This window comes from Papio anubis, chromosome 15 (genome assembly GCF_008728515.1).
Source record: "Papio anubis isolate 15944 chromosome 15, Panubis1.0, whole genome shotgun sequence".
Taxonomy (NCBI): Eukaryota; Metazoa; Chordata; class Mammalia; order Primates; family Cercopithecidae; genus Papio; species Papio anubis.
In genome coordinates, this window is record NC_044990.1 from 10,914,230 (window position 1) to 10,934,835 (window position 20,606).

The following is a 20,606-nucleotide window of genomic DNA, read 5'->3' on the forward strand; positions in this document are numbered from 1 at the left end:
ATTCCTGATCTACAAGAATTGTCTAGTTATATAGTTTCTATTGGTTTTCCTCTAAGCTGAACAAAGCACTTTGAATTACTTCATTAACTTCACAGTAGACAGCTTGATAGTTTTTATATTGATTTATCGCTTTCTAATCCCCAATTATTTTTTGGTCCTATGTCAGCTTCTCCTGCTAGTCAGCCAGTGTGAGTTTTCATGGATACTCTTGACATGAGCTTTATTAGAACATAACCAAGAAGGTGAATCTATTGCCAAAAAACTAAATAATGTTTGCCAAAGAGTTATACAGAATAATTTATTACCCGGTGTTCTGCTTTTCCTATGCAGTGGTTCCTCCCAGTGGTATAGAAAACCAAAGATTGTCTTGTCCTAAGAGACGAGGCAGTCTGGGGATGGGAAATAGTGTTCTTCTTTTAGTAGATAAATAACATGTCCAAGGTCATAGGATCAGGGTCAAAATAGAAAGCAGAATCACGAGTTCCCTAATTCCCAGCCCTTCAACCTTCACTAGTAGGTAACTATAAACATGGTCCTACCTAGAAAGAAAAAACATTTTAGCACCTAGAAGGAAAAAAATGTAAAATTTAAGTAGCATGCACTAAAAAAACTATCCAGAATTTCTAATTTTCCTCAACTTCATTGATTTGAAAATTATAAGTTTTAATTATTATGTACAGTAAATGGTATCTTGAGGAAAAGTTGATCTTTCCCTTATAACTTAAACTCTGATATTTATTTTTGTGTGTCAAATTGGGGACATTGGTGGGAATATTCACTCTAGCCCTAAAAGGTATTTAGTTTTTATCACCAAATAATAGGAACATCACCCAATAACTTCATACAACTATGAGAATGCTCTGTTTTTTTGTTTTGCTAGATTATCGTTCATACAGGGAAGAACCAACATTTTCTTAGTTCTCCTGTAGGTGGCAAATCTAAAGGGTGATGATGACTGATATAAATATAAGTGTTTTTTATACTGTGAAGCATTATGTGTCTGTATTTTTGGTAAATAATAATATGCAAAGGTAATGCCATTTTATTTATTTATTTATTTTGAGACAGAGTCTTGCCCTGTCACCCAGGCTGGAGTGCAGCGGCTCTATCTCAGCCTACCACAACCTCCTGCGCCCTCCGGGTTCAAGCAGTGCTCTTGCCTCAGCCTTCCGAGTAGCTGGGATTACAGGCACCCGCCACCACACCCAGCTGATTTTTGTATTTTTAGTAGAGATGGGGTTTCACCATGTTGGTCAGGCTGGTCTTGAACTCCTCACCTCAAGTGATCCACCCGCCTCAGCCTCCCTAAGTGCTGGGATTGCAGGCGTGAGGCACCATGCCCAGCCGCAAATGCCATTTTTTGCTTCTTCAGAAGGGACTTAATATTTTATAATTATGTATTAATAGTTGGCTTCTATTTTGGCCAGTTATATTCGACCTGCTTGTATCTGAATGTAAATAATTTCTCAGGTTGCTGGTGGTATTCAAAAATATGATAATAAAGTTATCGTTAATATTGTATGCTTTCATGCTAAGGGGCAGTGGGGGAAATGCTGCCATGTTTTCTCTTTGCATACATGTCTTTAAATATATTAAATACTAAGTGTGCTTATGACCTTATTCTGCAGAAATTGAGGTCGAATCTTCATGTGTACAAAATATGTATGAACTACAGCATTTCCTGGTTTTGGCTACAGGTTAATAATGTCCAAATATGCAGGCCCTACTTTGAGAGGTTGATGAGAAGACTAAATTAGGTAAATTTTGAGATGATACTAGCCTAACCGGAACCTCTACTCAAATGGAAGTTTACCCTGGGCACCAAACATTGGAAGCACTAAAATGTTAAGTAATAGTGTTTGTATGTGCGTGTATTTAGACTTTCTTCACCTTTCCAAAACTTCCAGCCTTGTGGGCAGATCTGCCTTACCTTTGTAGCCAGCAGAGGTGGATGGGGGTGGGGGTCTCTCTATGATCGGCAGGTTCTCTCTCTTCTCTTTCCTTTTGTTCTCTTTTCCTAACCTGACTGTGGAGTTAAGGAGGAATTTTGCGCTGCATATTCTGGGTTCATTTCTCGCTACAGATTTGCTACATAACAGTTATCATCTGCCTAGGCACTCATGTAATCCTCATAACAGATTTGTGTGACAAGGCACTAGTTTACAGACGAGGAAAATGAGATGCTCAACAACTTTACCAGCAGTACAGCTTCTATATGATAGAGCATGGTCTGGTCTACAATGTCACTTCCCTTCTAATTAATATCCTTTGATTATTTGTTGTTGTTGTTGTTGTTGTTGTTGAGACAGAGTTACACTCTTGTTGTCCAGGCTGAAGTGCAATGGCATGATCTCAGCAACCTCTGCCTCCTGGGTTCAAGCGATTCTCCTGCCTCAGCCTCCTGAGTAGCTGGGATTACGGGCGCCCGCCACCATGCCCAGCTAATTTTTGTATTTTTAGTAGAGACAGGGTTTCACTATGCTGGCCAGGCTAGTCTCAAACTCCTGCCCACCTCAGCCTCTGAAAGTGCTGGGAGTACAGCTGTGAGCCACCGCACCTGGCCGGAATATTTGTTCTTGAAGTCACCATTCAGTTGTCCGAGGCAGTGTCAGCGGAGAGGCTCAGTTTTCCTTTCACTAGTGTGCAGGCCCGGGTTAACTGGTGCCCTAGTTCTAATTCATTCTAATGATGTCTCAGCGCCAGTTTTAGAGAAGTGCCCAGCAGGTGCCCAGTCGGTGTGCCCCTTTGTTCAGCTTTGTCTGTGCATGCCCTCGGATATACAGCCCAGCCCCAGGCCCCAATATTAGGCCTCAATAAATACCATTCTTTTACCCCGCTCTAGACCTATCAAAACACCTTGGGTGACAATGGACGTATGGAGGGGGCCTTCCATGTGCAGAGCAGAAAGCAGGGTAAATTCCAGGCTTTCTCTCCTCCACTCCCTGCTGCCGCTTCTCAAAGTCTTTTATTGTCTTCTGCTTAAACCCTTCAGGGGCTTCCCATTGTGCTAGACTTCCTATTGCTTTGTCTTGGCTCTGGGTTCCTTATAAAACCCCTTCGCAGGGGAGCTGAGTAGGGAAGAAAAAATGAGTTCTGCTGCTATGTTTCAATGAAAACAATTTTGGAAGACATGATTTTTCTTCTTTATGTTTGAATCTGGACAACAACAAGCTTTGCTATAATGAAGTTCTATTGCATTCAAAACATTTAAATGTATTTCAATTCATTGAAAAAAAATTGCAGTGGATAGTCATGGAGTAAATGTTTTTCAAAACTTGCTGCATCTATTTTTGTGAAGATTTATATATGTGGGTTGGATTTTTTTAAGGGAATGATTATTGTGTTTGATGCTTACCACATGGACATTGTGTGGCATCATTTCATATTTTTTCTCTAATATTTCTTAGGATAGGATAGATCTGTCCAAATTGTGCATCAAAAATAGGTCAAAAGAGAAGTTTGTTATTTATCTCAACACTTTGTCCTTTAGATTATCTCTAAAAGGCCTCTTATTCTACTGTTTAAAGAAAAACAAAACCCTTTTTCCATACTTGTCACCATTGATTGTAACTGTTGTCTTTGTATCTCAATTCAGGGGATGCTTAATTTGATTTGGAACTGTTCTTAAGATACAATGTATAATAGTGGGAATATAATGTAGTTCATGCTTTTTTGGAAGTTGAGACTGCTGATCAAAAATTGATAAAGCAATTATTTTCTTGCATTTAGTGATTTCCTTTGTTTCCTCAGGATGCTAGTGAAACATTTCTTTTCTGCCTAACATATTCTGTTCATGAATGTACATGTCACTCTGTGACAGTAATTACACATGTGTACCCACGTGCATCCGTCTACAAGGAAAGGGGGTGGATTCCAATCCTAACCCAATCAACTCCATCAGATGGTTTAAAATCATTAGGTAATGGCTCTTGGCATGCATCCAGACTGTTTGCAAAGCTTTGTTTTCACATTTTTTTTGAATGCCACACAACTTTGCCTCAAAAAATTGTCCAAAATGCTTTTAAGAAAAGTAAATTAAGTATGAATTAAAACAAAAAAATTGCATTTCTTACACATTTTTTTTTTCCCACAGGCAGCAGATAATAGGCAGGCATGACAAGCTCGCTCATTCACTTATTCGCTCAACATATGTTTATTGCATGAGGACTTACTGTGTGCTATGGAAATGTAGGGAACACAAAGCTGAGTAAGACACAGGTCTACTGGAGGAAGAGACAGGACAGATGGTTATAATCAGAATCAAGGCAGGAGGAGAGTAAATGCTATAGATTGTGAGATATAATCCCTGTATCCTTTACCACTCTCATCCCACTCTGCTACACACGGCTTACTAGGACATAGGTACATAGGTGACCAATGGGTCACTTCTTTCTTCTGACCACCTACCTCCTTCCCACTGACCACCCAGAGCTACCACCAGCCCATGTGGTATCTTGATGGAAAAAAATAGGCACCCTTTCCTCTGGATTGAGTCCTGGGATGATGCAGACCCATGCCAGGGTAGAAGCAGCCCATTGCCACCTCTGTGCCTGCCAAATTGGAGAGTGGAGTTCAGACTAGATTTTCATCATCAATCACCCCACCTCCACTCTAGGTCAGGCATCCTTGTAGAGATCACAGCCTGTCTAATGAATCAAATTAATGTGAAAAATAAAGGCATTCTCTCAGTTTCTCGGAATCGGCTACAGCCCCCAGGGAATGCATCAGCCAGGCTAAAGCCAGGCAGGAAGGCAGTGACTAGGCTGGGAGAGTCAATGGGACCTGAAGCACCTCTGCTATGTTAAGGAGTACCTTAGCATCTCTTCCTGAACTTTTTTTTTTTTTTTTTTGAGATGGAGTCTTGCTCTGTTGCCCAGGCTGGAGTATAGTGGCGCAATCTAGGCTCACTGCAACCTCCACCTCCCAGGTTCAAGTGATTCTCCTGCCTCAGCCTCCCGGGTAGCTGGGATTACAGGCAGGTGCCACCACGCCAAGCTAATTTTTGTATTTTTAGTAGAGACGGCATTTTGCCATGTTGGCCAGGCTGGTCCTGAACTCCTGACCTCAAGTGATCCACCCGCCTTGACCTTCCAAAGTGTTGGGATTACAGGCATGAGCCACTGTGCCCAGCTTCTTCCTGAACTTTCTCTGAAGAACTTGGTAAGCATGATTCTCACCTTGCTTGTGATTAAAAAAAAAAAAATAACAAAGTTATGATAAATGTCTCAGGGTCTAAAATAGACCTAAATTTTACCAACCATATGAGTTTGACCTTATTTTATGCCTCCTTAAGCCTCAATTTTCTCATCTGTAAAATGGGGCTAATAACAGTATTTACTTCATAGGTTTGAGGTGAGGATTAAATATAAAAATACATGTATTTTTAAGTACACTATTTATATTCAACAGATGTAGATGGTGTCATTCATTTAGTGTCATCACTTGTGTCAGGCCACTTTCCGACTTTTTCCCACTCTTTTTTTTTTTGAGATGGAGTATCGCTTTGTCGCCCAAGCTGGAGTGCAGTGGCGCAATCTCAGCTCACTGCAAGCTCTGCCTCCTGGGTTCACACCATTCTCCTGCCTCAGCCTCCAGAGTAACTGGGACTACAGGCTCCCGCCACCTCGCCCGGCTAGTTTTTTCGTATTTTTAGTAGAGACGGGGTTTCACTGTGTTAGCCAGGATGGTTTTGATCTCCTGACCTCATGATCCGCCCGCCTCGGCCTCCTACAGTGCTGGGATTACAGGCATGAGCCACCGTGCCTGACCTTTTTCCTACTCTTTGATACCATTTTCTGAGGCCTTCCACTTTTCCTGTATTACTGTTATCTTTCACTCAGCCCCCAATATCTATGCCTTATTCCATGCTTGACAATTCATTGTATGTTCTCCTAAAATTTTTAAGGAAGGATCCCTCTTTTTACAGGTATGAAAGCTGAGATAGCTTTAGGTCCTCTTAAATCATAACTGAAATCATTAGCAAGCCAGGGACACATTCAGATTTTACTGTTGTATTTTAAAGTACCTCTGTCCAGGTGCCTCTTCTGACTACTTTTTTTAAGCCCCCCAGAGAGAGAGGAGACAAAAGGATAAATGTTTCAACTCAGCTTGCAGCAGGTGTCATTCTATCTGATTTGCAGGCCTTTCAACAAAACAAAAGCCCTTTTCTGTTCTTTTACAGTATATGCCCTCTTTAAAGGTACTCAAATGAAAAAAAAGCATACACTGGACAAGATTTCAGGTTCTAAGAGACAGAAACTGGGCTCTTGGTTGCTGATTCACTCTTCACAGTGAAAGCTAGATGCCAGTGAAAACATTATTTTCTAAGTAGCATTTACATTTTTATGATAGTTTCCCTTGAAATATATATGAGTGGCATTCTCAGCAAGTTAGTATGTTTGTAGTAGTTAAATACTGAAAACTTATATATTTAAGTATTGAAAACTTTAAAAAGCCAGTTAAATTTTTTAGAAAATAAAGTCAACAGAGAGAATCTCTATATATTTGAGTAGCAATATACAATAGCATGTTTGCTTATTGCAACTGATTTTAAATGTCTCCATCTTGCTCCCCCCAAATAGTTACCACTGGTGTTCAAAAGTAATATATCTTTTAAACCGCATAAAGAGTAAAGAAAAAAAGGTATTTAGCTTTTTTTTAAAAAAAAAGTTCTATTCTAGAGTCACCAAGGATTCATAGTAAGAATGAATGGGCCGGGCGCAGTGGCTCATGTCTGTACATTGGGAGACCAAGGCAGGCGGATCACCTGAGGTCAGGAGTTCAAGACCACTCTGGCCAACACTGTGAAACCCCATCTCTACTAAAAATACAAAAATTAGCTAGGCATGGTGGTGCATGCTTGTCACCCCAGCTACTTGGAAGGCTGAGGCAGGAGAATCGCTTGAACCCGGGAGGCAGAGGTTGCAGTGAACCGAGATTGCACCACTGCATTCCAGCCTGGGCGACGGAGTGAGACTGTCTCATAGAAAAAGAAAAAAAAAAAAAAAAAAAAAAAACCAATGTAGCTAAAATGTAATGAAGTGTTAACTATGGGCAAGATACTATGCTGAGCCCGTTTTGTATATAGTGCTATTTATTGTTTCCAGCAACTGTAGGAAGAAAGTACAACCCCATTTTACAGATGAGGAAATGAAGGCTTAGCAAAGTTAGTAGCTTATTTTGGGGCTCAAAGCTAGTGAGCACTGGTGCCAGGAGCCAACATGGCGCCCTGCCTTGAGAGCCCCTGCCATCATTAATCTCAGGGTACCGTGTAGCCTACCTGTTCATTCATTGCCATCTGAGTCTTGAGGAAGCACCACATCAGATGGGCGTAGGTATGAAATTTATTTTCAGATATAATAATTGTTTCAAGGTAAAACCTTTGGGTCTATTTTACCTAGAATCCATACATTCAAAGTACAAGTGATAAAATCAGCTCAGCAACTTGAGTATGCACATGAATTAAAAAGAAGTCAGTCTGATGAGAGATTTCATCAGAATAGAGTGTATAAGTGGAGCTGGAAATCTCAGTGATTGAGTGCTTGCCATTTGGGTAAGTGTAATGAGTTTGAAAAACTAATTAAATTGATAAAGTATCTTAGGGCCTTTCAGGACATAGTTCTAAAAGTTTTATTTAGTGTTGAATTTTTAAAATATTTTTAAGACAAAAATAAAAGTACATTGCAGTCTTTCCCTTCCATTTCTAAAATGAACTGTTAATCTAGGAAGTCCTGTTTGTGTGTTGATTTGGGGAGTTTGCCCAACATTGCTGTGTTAAATACTTATTAACATGGTTTATTACTTTTTTGTTGTTTTTTAGAAAACATTAATCATGAATGTACTGGGACTTGGAAGGATCCTGTGGTTTATGAGATAGTTGGCCAAATCCCACCTCCTCCAACATAACCTGTCCTTATTAAAATACAGTACTCTGATTTAATCCCCTGGTCAAGCTAAATGATAATGTGAAACAAAGCTAACCAATATCAGGACACCTGATAGCAAGAATTCGTGAAATCAAAAGCCATGGTAGAAGAAGGAATCCAGTGCTTTGCTTCTTGTCCTTTTCATACAAATAAAATAAAATAAGCTTCACTGGGCTTGGTGAGTCTTAGAAATGAGAGGTTTGAGCATAAGATTCATTGTGGAATGTGTGACATTACAAAATCAAGCCAACTAAGCAGTTTGTACTGTTCCCTTAGAGTGCACACGTTCGGGCTCCGGTGCCCCTTGAAAACACTGCATTTCTGGGAGGGAAAAGTACAAAATGCAGATTCCACCGTGCGTGTGGAAGGCAGGGAAGAAAAAGCCCAGACAAGCGTCCTCTTGTTGAGCGTCCTTACTGCAACGAGGCTGACGGATGGGGTGTTCCAAACCGTCGCTGCAACCAGATGCAGGGCTGCAGCTTTGCTTACCGCAGCGTGCTGCAGTTGTGTTTATTTCAGGGACAGACACAAGGGGAAGCAGCAGCCAGAGCACACCCGGGCCGCTCACGGGAAACCTTGCTGAGGAGAGAGGATCCACCGAAGCTGGGAAAATTCCTCCGGCAGCCTAGGCGGAGGCTGAGCCGAGACTCAGGTTGAGACAGGGGGCAGGGGCAGGGGGCGGCGCTCCTGGCCCATCCCTCAGCCCCGCGGCGGCCGTGCGGGCCGGAGGCTGCCTGCATCGCGTCAGGGAGGCCGGCCTAGAAACCCTCCCTCCCAGGAGAAAGCCGATCCCAGTTCAGGTGGGGTCTTCCTCGGTTCCATACCTGACTGGAGCCGAGCTGGTGGGCGGCCGGCAGCCGGCGTTGCTGGTGATGACAGCCCCGAAATGAAAGCAGCGCGGCCGCCGCCTCCGAGGGCTGCAGGGAGATCAGCGCCCAGCAAATAAGAAGCAAGTCCTGGACCCGGAGGAGGAGGAGCGGCCGAGCATCTCTCTCTCTGCTCGGCGGTGTCCTTTAGATGAGGACTCCCGGCCGGAGCCGGAGGTGAATCCGCAGAGCTGCCTCTCGGCGCCTGACCCCGCGCTGACATCACAACCTGTGACAGGCGCATCACGCCCGGTACCTGCTCCCGGCAGCTGCCCGTCCTCCCAGCCTCTTTGTATGCCGCAGACATGGCCAGCCAGCAGGATTCGGGCTTCTTTGAGATCAGTATCAAATATTTACTGAAATCCTGGAGTAATAGTGAGTACTAGAAAATAACCTTTTTGTTTGTTTGTTTGCTGGATGTTGCATAAGGCTGGAGAAAGAAAATCTCAACTGGACACATATGTTTGTGAGCCGCGGAAGTTTTTCTTTTTTTCTTTTCTTTTCTTTCTTTCTCTCTCTCTTTCTTTCTTTCTTTCTTTCTTTCTTTCTTTCTTTTTTTGCTTCCATCTGCTGTGAAAATCAAAATGTCAGAGACTGAACTAGCTTTCCTTAAGTGCAAAGGCTGCAATGGAATTACAGTAGATTGTGTTTGATTAAATTTTCAAGTGAGGCAGCCCTTCAGACTCTGGGGGAGCTCAGGATCAGGCATTCCTGGCTGCATTTCCTGCCTTGATGTTTATTTGATTTGTTCATGCTTTCTCTAAATATTTTGTGAAGTGTGATTTAATCAAAGGGGTGTGGCAGGGTTTCAGAGTACTTTGTAATTGCTTTTTTAGGGTATTGTCTGAAGAAGGAAAAGTACTTAATAGTCCAAAACCTAAGACATCCTTTTTGTATATAGAGGCATCTGCAGATTTATTTGATCTCTCCCTCGTCCATGTGGATGATGTTCTGAATGCCATTTAATATTCGAATTTTTTAAAATCCCAATGTTTGCTGTAGTCCAAATAATGTACTTTTTTGAAACATAAACAAGTGAGGTTTTGACCCTAATTATTTATTAGGATAGCAGAATATGATAGCTTCTGAAGTTCCATTTCTGACCTACATAAGGATTTTAGCAATACGCTGTTTCAAAAAGACAGCCTCTAAGCCGTCATGGATCTGGAATCAAATTAAAATGAGGCCTTCAGGTGATCAATGATGCCTTGTATTTTCCGAACATTTTAAAAACAAAGTCTTCTCTATTTCACTAACAGCCTTTGTAGTTGCTTTGGATAAAAGACCAGCAGGTATTACTGATCCTTTATTGTTTTAAATAAAAAATTTTTCCCATGAAAATTTTAATATTGTGTTATGTGCATACTGATTAACCTACCTGTGCTCAAAGAGCTAGTGATTAATTGTCTCCTACACAAATGACCGGTGGCCAAGATTGTTCTTATGTAAACAAAACCTGGGCAGGAGAACCGGTGCTGTAATTGCTTTGAGGAAGAGAGCTTAAAGTACCTTCAGCCTTAAGGTATTCAGGGATGTGCATCTCTAAATGATATCCATAGAAACCATTTTTTCCAGGTCATTTTGCACCACTGTATACACTATGGGGCTTGTCTGAAGCTGTTTTTCTACAAGTGGGAAGCCATTTGGGAGTAATACTGTTGCCTAAACACCATTCTTTATTTGTCATAGCTATAAATCATTTAGCTTGGATTCATTATTTGTATAATCCTTTACACTCAAGGATGAATCTTCCTTTGTCTAGCTGCTCTTTGATTAATGAAAAGAATTTGACATGCAGGGTTCTTCGTGGAACAGTTTTCCAATATCTGAAAAAACTCACTTTTGAGTTTGACATCAGTATGTGGTTTTTAAACATATTTGATTATTCCAAGACCAGACTATTTTCCTCCATCCATTTTTGTCATTGCCCCATTAAATAGAAAATTATGTTGTGACAATACTGAGGCCAATGGGATTTCTTTTAAAAATCTCTCTCCCCTTGTCTATTTTCAAATCACTCTAGATAAAGTATATGTTCTCTACACCCTTCCTAAACTCCTGTCCCCACATACATACATCAGGAAATGATTCAAAATGACTGTTCATTTCTACTTTGAGAATATCTGTGATACAATTTTGAATTCTTCCAATTCATTCAGCAAATATTTATGGAATACCTACTATGTGCCAGGCTGTGGGGCTACATGAGGTGAATAAGACACAGTCCCTGCCCGCTGTATTAATTTTTTTATTTCAGAGTAGTGAAGTTGGTGGCTTTGCAGCATTCTTTTGAGGGGAAGAATGTTTTTCAGTCCTTTCTTAAAAGAGGAAGAGGAAATATACTTTGTTTATCTTCTTTAAGCTTGTTACAACACTAACCTGCTTACAACCTAGCATAGTTCTCCTTGCTAAGTTTTACATATTTTGAGCAGCAAAGAGAGAAAGGAATTTGTCTGTGTAGAAGACAGAGTAGAAACAGAAGCCCTAAGGCTCAGCATAGTGTAACCTTGGCTGAGAGGATGCACCATGGGGCAAGCGGCTAATTGCACCTGCACGCACCTGCATGCGCATGCCTGGCCTCACAAGTTTGAGAGGCGAGGATGTCCGCCCACATACCTGAATGAAGTCTCAGCCCCTTAATTATATGGTGGTGCTTATTTACAAAAGTGCAGCAATTAAAAAGCAATAAAACAAACTCTATAACTATGGATGGCTGTTTTGCAAGGTGTTAGAAGAAAGGTAATTCCATAAGCGTTTCCAGGTAAAGGTCTCCATATTTTTTTTAATGGCACATTGTGGGGAAAATGTAATTATGTATGTATTAGTCCCCTCCAAAGAATTCACAAGCCAATACACAGATCAGTCACTGGCTAGTGAGGTGTACTAGCTTTCATTCGATGTTCATTCTGGTAGTCTCCTCTTCATTGGCACGTGTACTCTGTCAGGCTGCCCTTTCATTTGAATGGAGGTGGGAATTAAAATGGCCTTGATGTCTGGAAATAACATGTCCTATGTAGACCTGAATGTTGAGGCTTTCCTATCCCCTTGGATGCCTGTACACCCGTCAGTCTCCTAATAAGGCCACACTTACCTAGAATGTAAAAATGGCAAGGCCAAATGGGCTTGGTTCAGATCTCCTGCTCCTGCACTTGCATGGCTTCGGACAGTTAAGTAATCACCCTCTCAGTTTCCTCATCTGTAAAATGTAGGCCAAAATAATGGGTACCTCATAGGAGTAAATGAGGTATTAAGATATAAAGCACTTAGCACAATACCTAGCACATTGTAAATGCCCAGTAAACATTAAAATAATATTCATGTATTCTAATGCTCTCCTCCCTTCCAAATCCACTTCAAATCGGACGTAGACCATGGCTTCCCTTAGCCTTGGCATCCAAAGTGGGTTATTTTATGAGTAATCAACACTTGCTACACTCTAGAGAAGAGAACTACATGAATAAATGTCAAAATTAGTTGGTTATTTTGGGCTGGTTTTTTTTTCTCCCAGATTTACTTTTTAACTTTACGCCTCGACTACTTTAACTTTCCACCTCACTTACTATTAGAATATCCCTACTTACCCTAAGCGCATCCTTTCTATCAGCATGGGAGTTGGTCTGGGAATTGTCTTAGTGGCAGAAACTCATGTTGGCCTCTTAGGTTTGCTGTAGAACAAGTTTAGAGTAGATAGTTCAAGCTATTTCCCAGGAAAGAAGGGCTTGCTGTATACCACTTCATAGAGCTGGTGTGTGAGCCCCCACACTAATCTGAAATCTCTAAAGGGCTTCCTTGTGTCTCTGTCCACCCCAGGATGCCTGATGAACACACAGGGTCCAGTGAATGAAGGTACATTCAGAATCTGTTCAACACCTTGCTCTTTTCAGGGCAGTGTGAATCCTTCCTATAACATATGGCAAATCTTGCTATACACCATTGAGGGAAACTTTTGAATGCCCTTTAACTCTTTCACGTGTTTAGAATTTCGTTGACAAATGAACTGCTCTGGGGAACCGAACAATCTCTCTGCAGTAGGAAGGGGTTGGTGTGCATTGTGAAATGTCTAATGTTGCTCTAGAAAAGTCTTGCATCAATTAGGAGCATCAGATTCAGCATTTTTCAGGTATGTTGTAGTGAGTTAAGTTGTAGTGATAAGGACAGGATCTGTTCAACACAGAAATGCTGGTTAGTATGGGGTTAGCTCTGGGGCCAAAGAGAAAAGTCATGTGCAAGTGAGGATGGAAAACATCTCAGATTCTCTGCAGAGCAGGGTTTATTGATGCCCATTTATGTCGCAAGTGTACCTGAAGGACACTGTGAGAAAGGCTTAAGAAAATCTCAAAATTAATTTTAGTTTTAACCTCTATATAGACTTGGTTGAAAGAAGTGGAAAACTAAGAAGGTTAACTGAGTTGCCTAAATCCAGCAAAGGGGTATAGATCAAGTACAGGCATATTTAATTGGGTTCTTTAAATAGAGGAAGTACCAGCACTGCTCCAGGCAATTAGAAGGAGACTTACTCCAGTGTCCCGTCCACACCCTCTCTAAGGCCATGGGGTCACTTCTGCTAAAGCAGTTTACAGCTCTAAGGAGAAATAAAACCCCAAACCAACATCCATGCTCTCTAAATAGAAAGGATCTATCCCTGGGCTTATGATTAAGACAAATCAGAGGGGTTTTTTTTTCCCCCCATTCAAATGTGTGGACAGTTCTTGAATAACAATAACTGCCACTCTGTATCAAGTACTATGCTCCATGATTTATATAGAGGGCAATGACAAAATTGTTTTTCCAAACTGTGACACTTTTGAGAGTGAAAGTTAATAATTATGCTGAGACACTGGGCGCAAACTGGGACTGCCCTCAGCAAAGGAGGCCATATGACCACTCTGTTTATTATCTTCACTCTTTCCAATAACCCTGTGAGTTTAAGTAGCATGCACATTTTCAATGAAAAAAAAAACAAAAAAAAAAAACAAAAAAAGAAACAAACAGGACTTGAGATAGGGATTTGCTCAAAGCCAGGATGGTAGTAAGCTCCATAAACCCTTCCCCCAGTCCAGCTGATAATTGCATTGTTTGTTTTAATCACTCAAAGGACCAAAGGATAAAGAACACTGTGAGGAACTTAGTGCTTTATAGGTACTTCCATTTTTATTTTTGTTGGCTGATGTCTCTGCCAGGTCTTAGCCTTCTTCACCCTCTTTCGTTCCCTCCCTGCTCTTTGTCTCTCTGTTTCTCTCTCTGTGTGTCTCACACACACACACACGCACACACACACGTGCTGGAGAGCACCATCCCCTCACATAGGCCTGTTTGAAAGACCTTAAGTGTTCACAAGTCTTTTCCGTCATTATTGCAAGCAATACATAGACAGTTCTGTACACTGTGATCATTTGATTAAATGTATACAGACATTCACAAAATAGGATTATAGTAAAAAGGCACATTTCTTCTGTTAGGAGTGTTTGAGGTATATTTTCTCTAGTTTCAAAATAAATCAAAAAGCATGAGTGATGTTTACTTCTTTTGGAATGGTAGTTTGCTTGCCTTGTTGAGGTTTCCCTGATGTATTGTTTTTCTGTTTAGGAAACAGTAGCAAATTCACTAATTGTCTTTAGCAGTGAGATCAGCGAGAATATTTCCAGGGATAATGGAAATCTATCTATAATTCAGGTGTCTCATTTACTTGATAGCTCTGGCCTGCTCCACCATAAAATCATGTACAGGACTGGCAGCACAAAGATAAATTTTTACTTCTTTGCCTGCTCTCGCATGCTGCTTGATGAAGTTGCCAACAAGAATTGAAATAGAAAGGCAAACAGCAGGCAAGAAGAGATGACCTGGATAATTTTACAATCTGAGAACAGCTCAGACATTTGAGAAAGTTGCCAATATTTAGAGGTTTCAACTGATATAACATGCAAAGATTCTCCTATCCTATCCTAAACAGACAGCTGTTTCAAAACATTTTAATACCCACGACTCAGTAGTTTACTTTTGGGTACAGTTTAAGGAGTCAAATAGGTTACATATGTTCTAATCATCTTATTAGTAACTTCCGTATTTCTGAGTCTTATGTGATATTAACAGTGAACTGGTGTCAGATGTGAGTTTGGGCTAATGAGAAATGACATTTTACTATGTTCGTGGCTGTTCTGTAGACTGATAGACACAGATATAAGCTTTTTGTGCAGGTTCTGCTACTGGTACTCAACCTTACATGTATCTGGTGCTTTGTAGTTTGCCCAGCACCTTCAAACACATTTCCTCATTTGATGAGTGAGATGCCCTGATTATTAATTAGCCAGTTTCTTCTTAAATACTTGTGGTTTAGAGTAAGATTTAATTCTTCGTAAGTTTAGTTTGTGTGGCATGAGATACCCACATGGCATCATGTAGGTATATTTTGAGAAGTTTCAGATCAGATTTAAATGAACAAATAATGATCTTCGTCCATGGTATTTACCTTCAAATAGAACTTTTAAAAAATGCAATATATCTTGGTATTTATCACTTAAAAAATACAGAAGTAAGTCTGTCCGAAAACATATGTATTGTGATTTTCCACATTTATTTGCACCCTAGCATTTCTCTTAGTCCTCTTTTTAAAACATTTAAACATTTATAATTCTTCTTAATGTGGTGCCTTCTGGGAACCATCCACCATTTGCACACTACCCCAGTGCAGAAGATTTAGCAAGCAACCACTTCCTGGAAACGTGAATGGCATTTGTGGAACAAAATAATACACAACTTAACCTCATTTTTTTTCATACTAATGTCTTTCATTTGATAGATGCCATTCATCACATTCCTTTCAACATTGTTCTGTCACAGAACTGCCAGCTACGTGAATAAGAGAATGCCTTCTTTTTCTTTGAGCTGAAAAGGTTGCATCTTCTAGGCTTGGAGGAACAATGGGAATGGGCTTTTCCATAAGAACATCTTTACTTACCTTTCAGTGCTGGATTATACTGCAAATCTTACTACCTAAGCATTAATTTTTCTTAGTTATTGCTCCAACATGCAACAGTATCAGAGAGGTGAGGCAAGCACTATTTAATACCTATTTACTGAGCATCAACTGACCACAGTACACACTTTGTTTTGGGAGCTTCATAAATGCATCCCACCTGGATCCTTCATCCAGGCTCTCAGAGCTTGCCTTCCTTCCTTGTTAGATTCAGAATTCAAGTACATTAATGCGGAAGTTTCCAGGACTTCAGGGATCCTAGGGAGAGGTATCCAATGATGTTTCAGAGACAGAGTAGGCCCTAGAAAATTTTATTGTGGGAGAATGTGTTTGATAGATTCTGTTGACTTTAACTTTATGGGTTTGTACTTTCACTACATCAGAGAACCATCAGAAGTACAGGCAATGGTCTGTAAGAACAGTTTCAAATATTTCTTCTAACAGATGGCTGAAGGAGAAGAGGAAATGTAAGCTATTTACCCTGGAACACTTGACCAGATTTCAGAATATGGGGCAGCAAGCGTTTCAGACAGGCATTCCTTACATTAGAAAAATGTGAAGAGGAGTTGCCATGTTTATCAGAATTTTGCACATGGGACAAATTTAAAGCCAGTGGTCTATCATTCTGAGTGGTTCTCTCACTCTTCAAAATACTTGGGAGATTAAACAGAAGAGCTATGTTTCTCTCTCTCTCTCTTTCTCTCTCTGTCTTTCTCTCCCCACCCCGTCTGTGTGAGAGAAAAACTGAATTATATATTTCCATAAGTCAAATTTAATGATCAGATATCTCACCTATATTCTTACACTTTTCTATTTTTCACAGAATACACAAGCACAGGCATTTAAATGTTAGTCACCCAAAACTCCAGATGCTAAGCAGTGAAAGTTTATATTCTGCCAGCATATCAGACTCTGTAATGAGTCTGATTTGGTTTAATTCCTTTCTACTGTTTAGTCATTTGATGAGCTGCAGATGGAAATTTAAGCCAAAGCCATAACATTTCAGCTAATACTTTTTATGCTGCTGTAAGAATTTGTTGTCATGTCAATTTAAGGGAGTTGAAATCTTTTTTGAGAAGGCATTCAAATCTGCATTAAGTGCTTTTATCAACTCTAATTTGATATACAACTCTGACTGCTTCTGCTGTTCTTAATCAATTGCAAAGTGCAAAGTAGTTTAGCAGTGGAAGACAGCTTTGAAATTCCAGGATTTCTCAGCTAATGCCACAAGCACAACATTATGGAAATATACAGTTAAATTTACATTAAAAATGTTTCCTATGCTTAAGAAACACCAGGCCAACTTCTTTGAGTTTAGCCTTAAATAGGTAAATATGTATTTTGGCAGCCATGAAAAGAATAGGGTATTAGATTAACTAGGGCAATACTTTGGGAAAATTCCATTGGAATGTTATGTTTATGCAGGAGAGATTTGGCCAATCAATAAGATGGTTTATTTTGTAAGTCAAATCAATAAAATGTTTGAAGTGTATAAATACAAGATTGGGTTTTTCTTCTCTGTTTTTCTGTTATTTTTCTGTGTGTGACCTTGGCTTTCTTATTCTCTCATTTTCTTATACGAAAGGAACAAACCTGACACTTTTCTGTCACTGATTAATGTGAAGGGTTTTGAATACTTCCACTGAAGAATGAGGTTTCGGTAAACATCATGATATTCATCAGTTATTTCTCCTGCACCATTAAAGCCAGACTGAAAGAGGTTGAGTTGTACATTATTGAACTTGACTGATAACTAGAGGCTGGATCTCAAGCCTAACTTTCTAAGGTTGGTCAGCTTCTTGGACTAGCTTGCTTTTCAGTATTCTAAATAAGAAAAAGTTGTCACGCTACACAGCCTATCAGGTTATTTCTGTTGTTACTTTTTGCAGTTAAGTCACTGTATATCTAACTCAGTAAATCTGAACAGGATTGTCTCCAATATGAAGTGCCAGTATTCTTGGTCTAGAGACAGGCATTTTTTTTTTCTATAAAGTGAGATATGGTGTTTATGGAAGTTGCTGGCATTCTGAAGGTTTTTAAATATATCATGATACAGCTAAAGGATACTCTCCTACATTTCAGTAGATATCATGTTTCAGTTAACCCATGTTGAAATACGAAAGGTCATAAAAATGCAAGAGGCTGTTAGAAAATCTGTCTGAAACATCTTTGGTTCACCTTTACTTAATGCCTACAGCTTAGGTAGAAAGCTCTGTGACAGCATTAAAGAATTTTAAAACAAAAGAGTTGCTCTAGGTGAACAGATTGCCTATGAACGTAGCAGACTGTAACCAGTGAGTTTACAACTCAGTGTTTGCAAGTAAGAGCACCAATTAAAAGACAAATTGAAGTTTTTCTTTTTAAAAAAGTCTGCTTTTCAACATTTAGTTTATGAACACTACCTGTTTAACAAATCTCCCCTAAAAATGAGGGCTTGCAATTGAATGACGACATGGACTTACCTATAGTATCACTTGTTCTAACACCCATAAAATTAAACTTCTACATTTTTATTTATTTATTTACTTATTTGAGACGAAGTCTCGCTCTCTTACCCAGGCTGGAGTGCAGTGGTGCAATCTCAGCTCACAGCAACCTCCGCATCCTGGGTTCAAGCAATTCTCCTGCCTTAGCCTCCCAAGTAGCTGGGATTACAGGTGCCCGCCACCACACCCAGCTAATTTTTGTATTTTTAGTAGAGACGGGATTTCACCATGTTGGCCAGGCTGGTCTTAAACTTCTGACCTCAAGGGATTACAGGAGTGAGCCACTGCGCCCGGCCAGTCTTCTACTTTCTTAATGAGACATTCAGCTTCCTTAGGGAGTTTTGAGGGTCACACACTGAGGTTTTGTTTCACTTTCCTCATGATTTGGTGGTGGCCCTGAGGCCTGTTGTCTGCTTCTCTTCCAGGTTGAGGATGCAAGACAAGCTGTCTCCCTTCTGTTTTACTTGATTGAATACACCTGCAAGAAAATAGGAAAACCAGAGATGTTTTTGTGTCTTGCCTGCTGATTTTATGTTTCATTTATAAGAAACCCCCAGTGCTTACCATTATAGGAAAGCTAATCCTAGTTCATGCCAATTGAGAGATCAGTTTTGAAGGTGTTTGAAAACCTGGCCCATTTTTTCATCTGGCAGAGTAAACTACTTTGTTCTCAACTAACAATTTAAAATGCTTGAACTTTAAGAAAGATCAAAATTGTAAGTGACAATGAAGATTCTAGCACATTTTAAATATTAAAAAATCCATTTTATCTTAGCTTCTTTTCCTTTATTTTGTTACCTGTTTTGTTAACCATGTCAATCCTTAGTACCACTTTCTAGAGGGGAAGAGGAGTGGACATTTAAATTATATTGTCTACAATTAGTCCACTGCTTTATGAAAAGAAGGAAGGAAGAAGGGAAGGAGGGAAGAAAGGAAAAGAATCGGAGGGAGAAGAGAGAAAAAATACAAATTGGAAACAATTACTGTAGGATTTTGAAATCAGTGACTTTCATTTCTAAATCCCTTGTTACTAATCAGAATTCAGTAACATGCTACTCACAGGTTTAGTGTTACGGTTATAACATAGAACATATTTTTGCCATTTAGTAATTTGAAATGGGTGCCATTTTAGTATACTTTTGCTGTGAATGATAGAATAACCTCATAAGGGCTGAAAGAATAAAGACTTTTAATTAGCTTGCCCAACCCACAGCCTGGAGATGGGAGGTTCCAGGTGGGCTTAGAAGCTCAAAGACCTAGACCATCCAGTCTTTGGACTGGTCACACTACATGATCACAGAATGGCCACCTCAGTTCCAAATATCTTTGCTTCACTTGAGTCAGGAAGGAAGGAGGCCCAGGTTAGGGCTTTCTTGTAACAAGAAGATTATTTTGATAAAGGTCCCAGCAAACTTCCTCTTGCTTCTCTCTGATAGGAACTGGGTTACATGCCTACCCTTAGACCAGTCACTGGCAAAGTTGAATGGAATAGCCAGGTTGACTTAGATGAGTCATGGTTCAGGCCCTGGCACTAGGCTGGGTCCACCTTTTGTAAGACAAGGGACTTCTACCTGCCACCTGAACAAAACAGAGATTCTTGTACCAAGGAAGAATGATAGGCAACTAATAGTGCCATTAAGTAAAAACTACAACAGTATGTATTAGTCCGTTTTCACGCTGCTGATAAAGACAAACCCGAGACAGGGCAATTTACAAAAGAAAAAGGGTTTATTGGACTTACATTTCCATGTGACTGGGGAAGCCTCACAATTATGGCAGAAGGTGAAAGGCACGTCTCACATGGCAGCAGCAAGAGAGAGAATGAGAGCCACGTGAAACGGGTTACCAAACCATCGGCTCTTGTGAGATGTATTCAGTACCACGAGAACAATATGGGAGAAACTGTCCCCATGCTTCACTTATCTCTCACCAGGTCCCTCCCACAGCGTGTGGGAATTATGGGAGTATAATTCAAGATGAGATTTGGGTGGGGACACAGCCAAACCATATCACAGTAGATGACTGTTGTTAGAAACTCAACACCTGTTGTTGTATAATATTGCATTAAGGGCAGTAATAATAGCTGGTCTTTATAAGCACTTATAAAGTATCAAGAGCCGTGTGAAGTGCTGTATATGTATCATTTCCTCTGGTCTTCAACATGACACTGTTTTACACATGTGGAAAGATGAAGGAACTATTTGTAAGTGATGGAGCTAGGGTTCCAACCTAGACTCTAGGATAAACAGTACACTGTGTGGCCTCTCATCATTATTGGCAACATAAAGATATTGGCTAACAGTAGGTGAAGTTGAGGAACCTCTGGTGGGAGTAGAATTATATTGATGTGTACTTC

The 20,606-nt window shown here is 40.2% G+C and overlaps 1 protein-coding gene across 3 annotated transcripts in view; it reads left to right on the forward strand.

Annotated features, from left to right (window-relative positions):
* The first annotated feature begins 7,024 nt into the window (after positions 1–7,024).
* The window catches only part of FRY (FRY microtubule binding protein), a 269,947-nt gene continuing 256,365 nt past the window's right edge, over positions 7,025–20,606 (forward strand). For 2 of the 3 annotated variants that reach the window (XM_017951077.2, XM_009191743.4), the window contains exon 1: positions 9,066–9,166. In XM_017951077.2, the coding sequence (XP_017806566.2) occupies positions 9,097–9,166 (70 nt within the window). In that variant the 5' untranslated portion in view covers positions 9,066–9,096. Of the gene's footprint in view, positions 9,167–20,606 lie in introns of all 3 variants that reach the window. The other variant, XM_003913738.5, reaches the window with a different exon arrangement.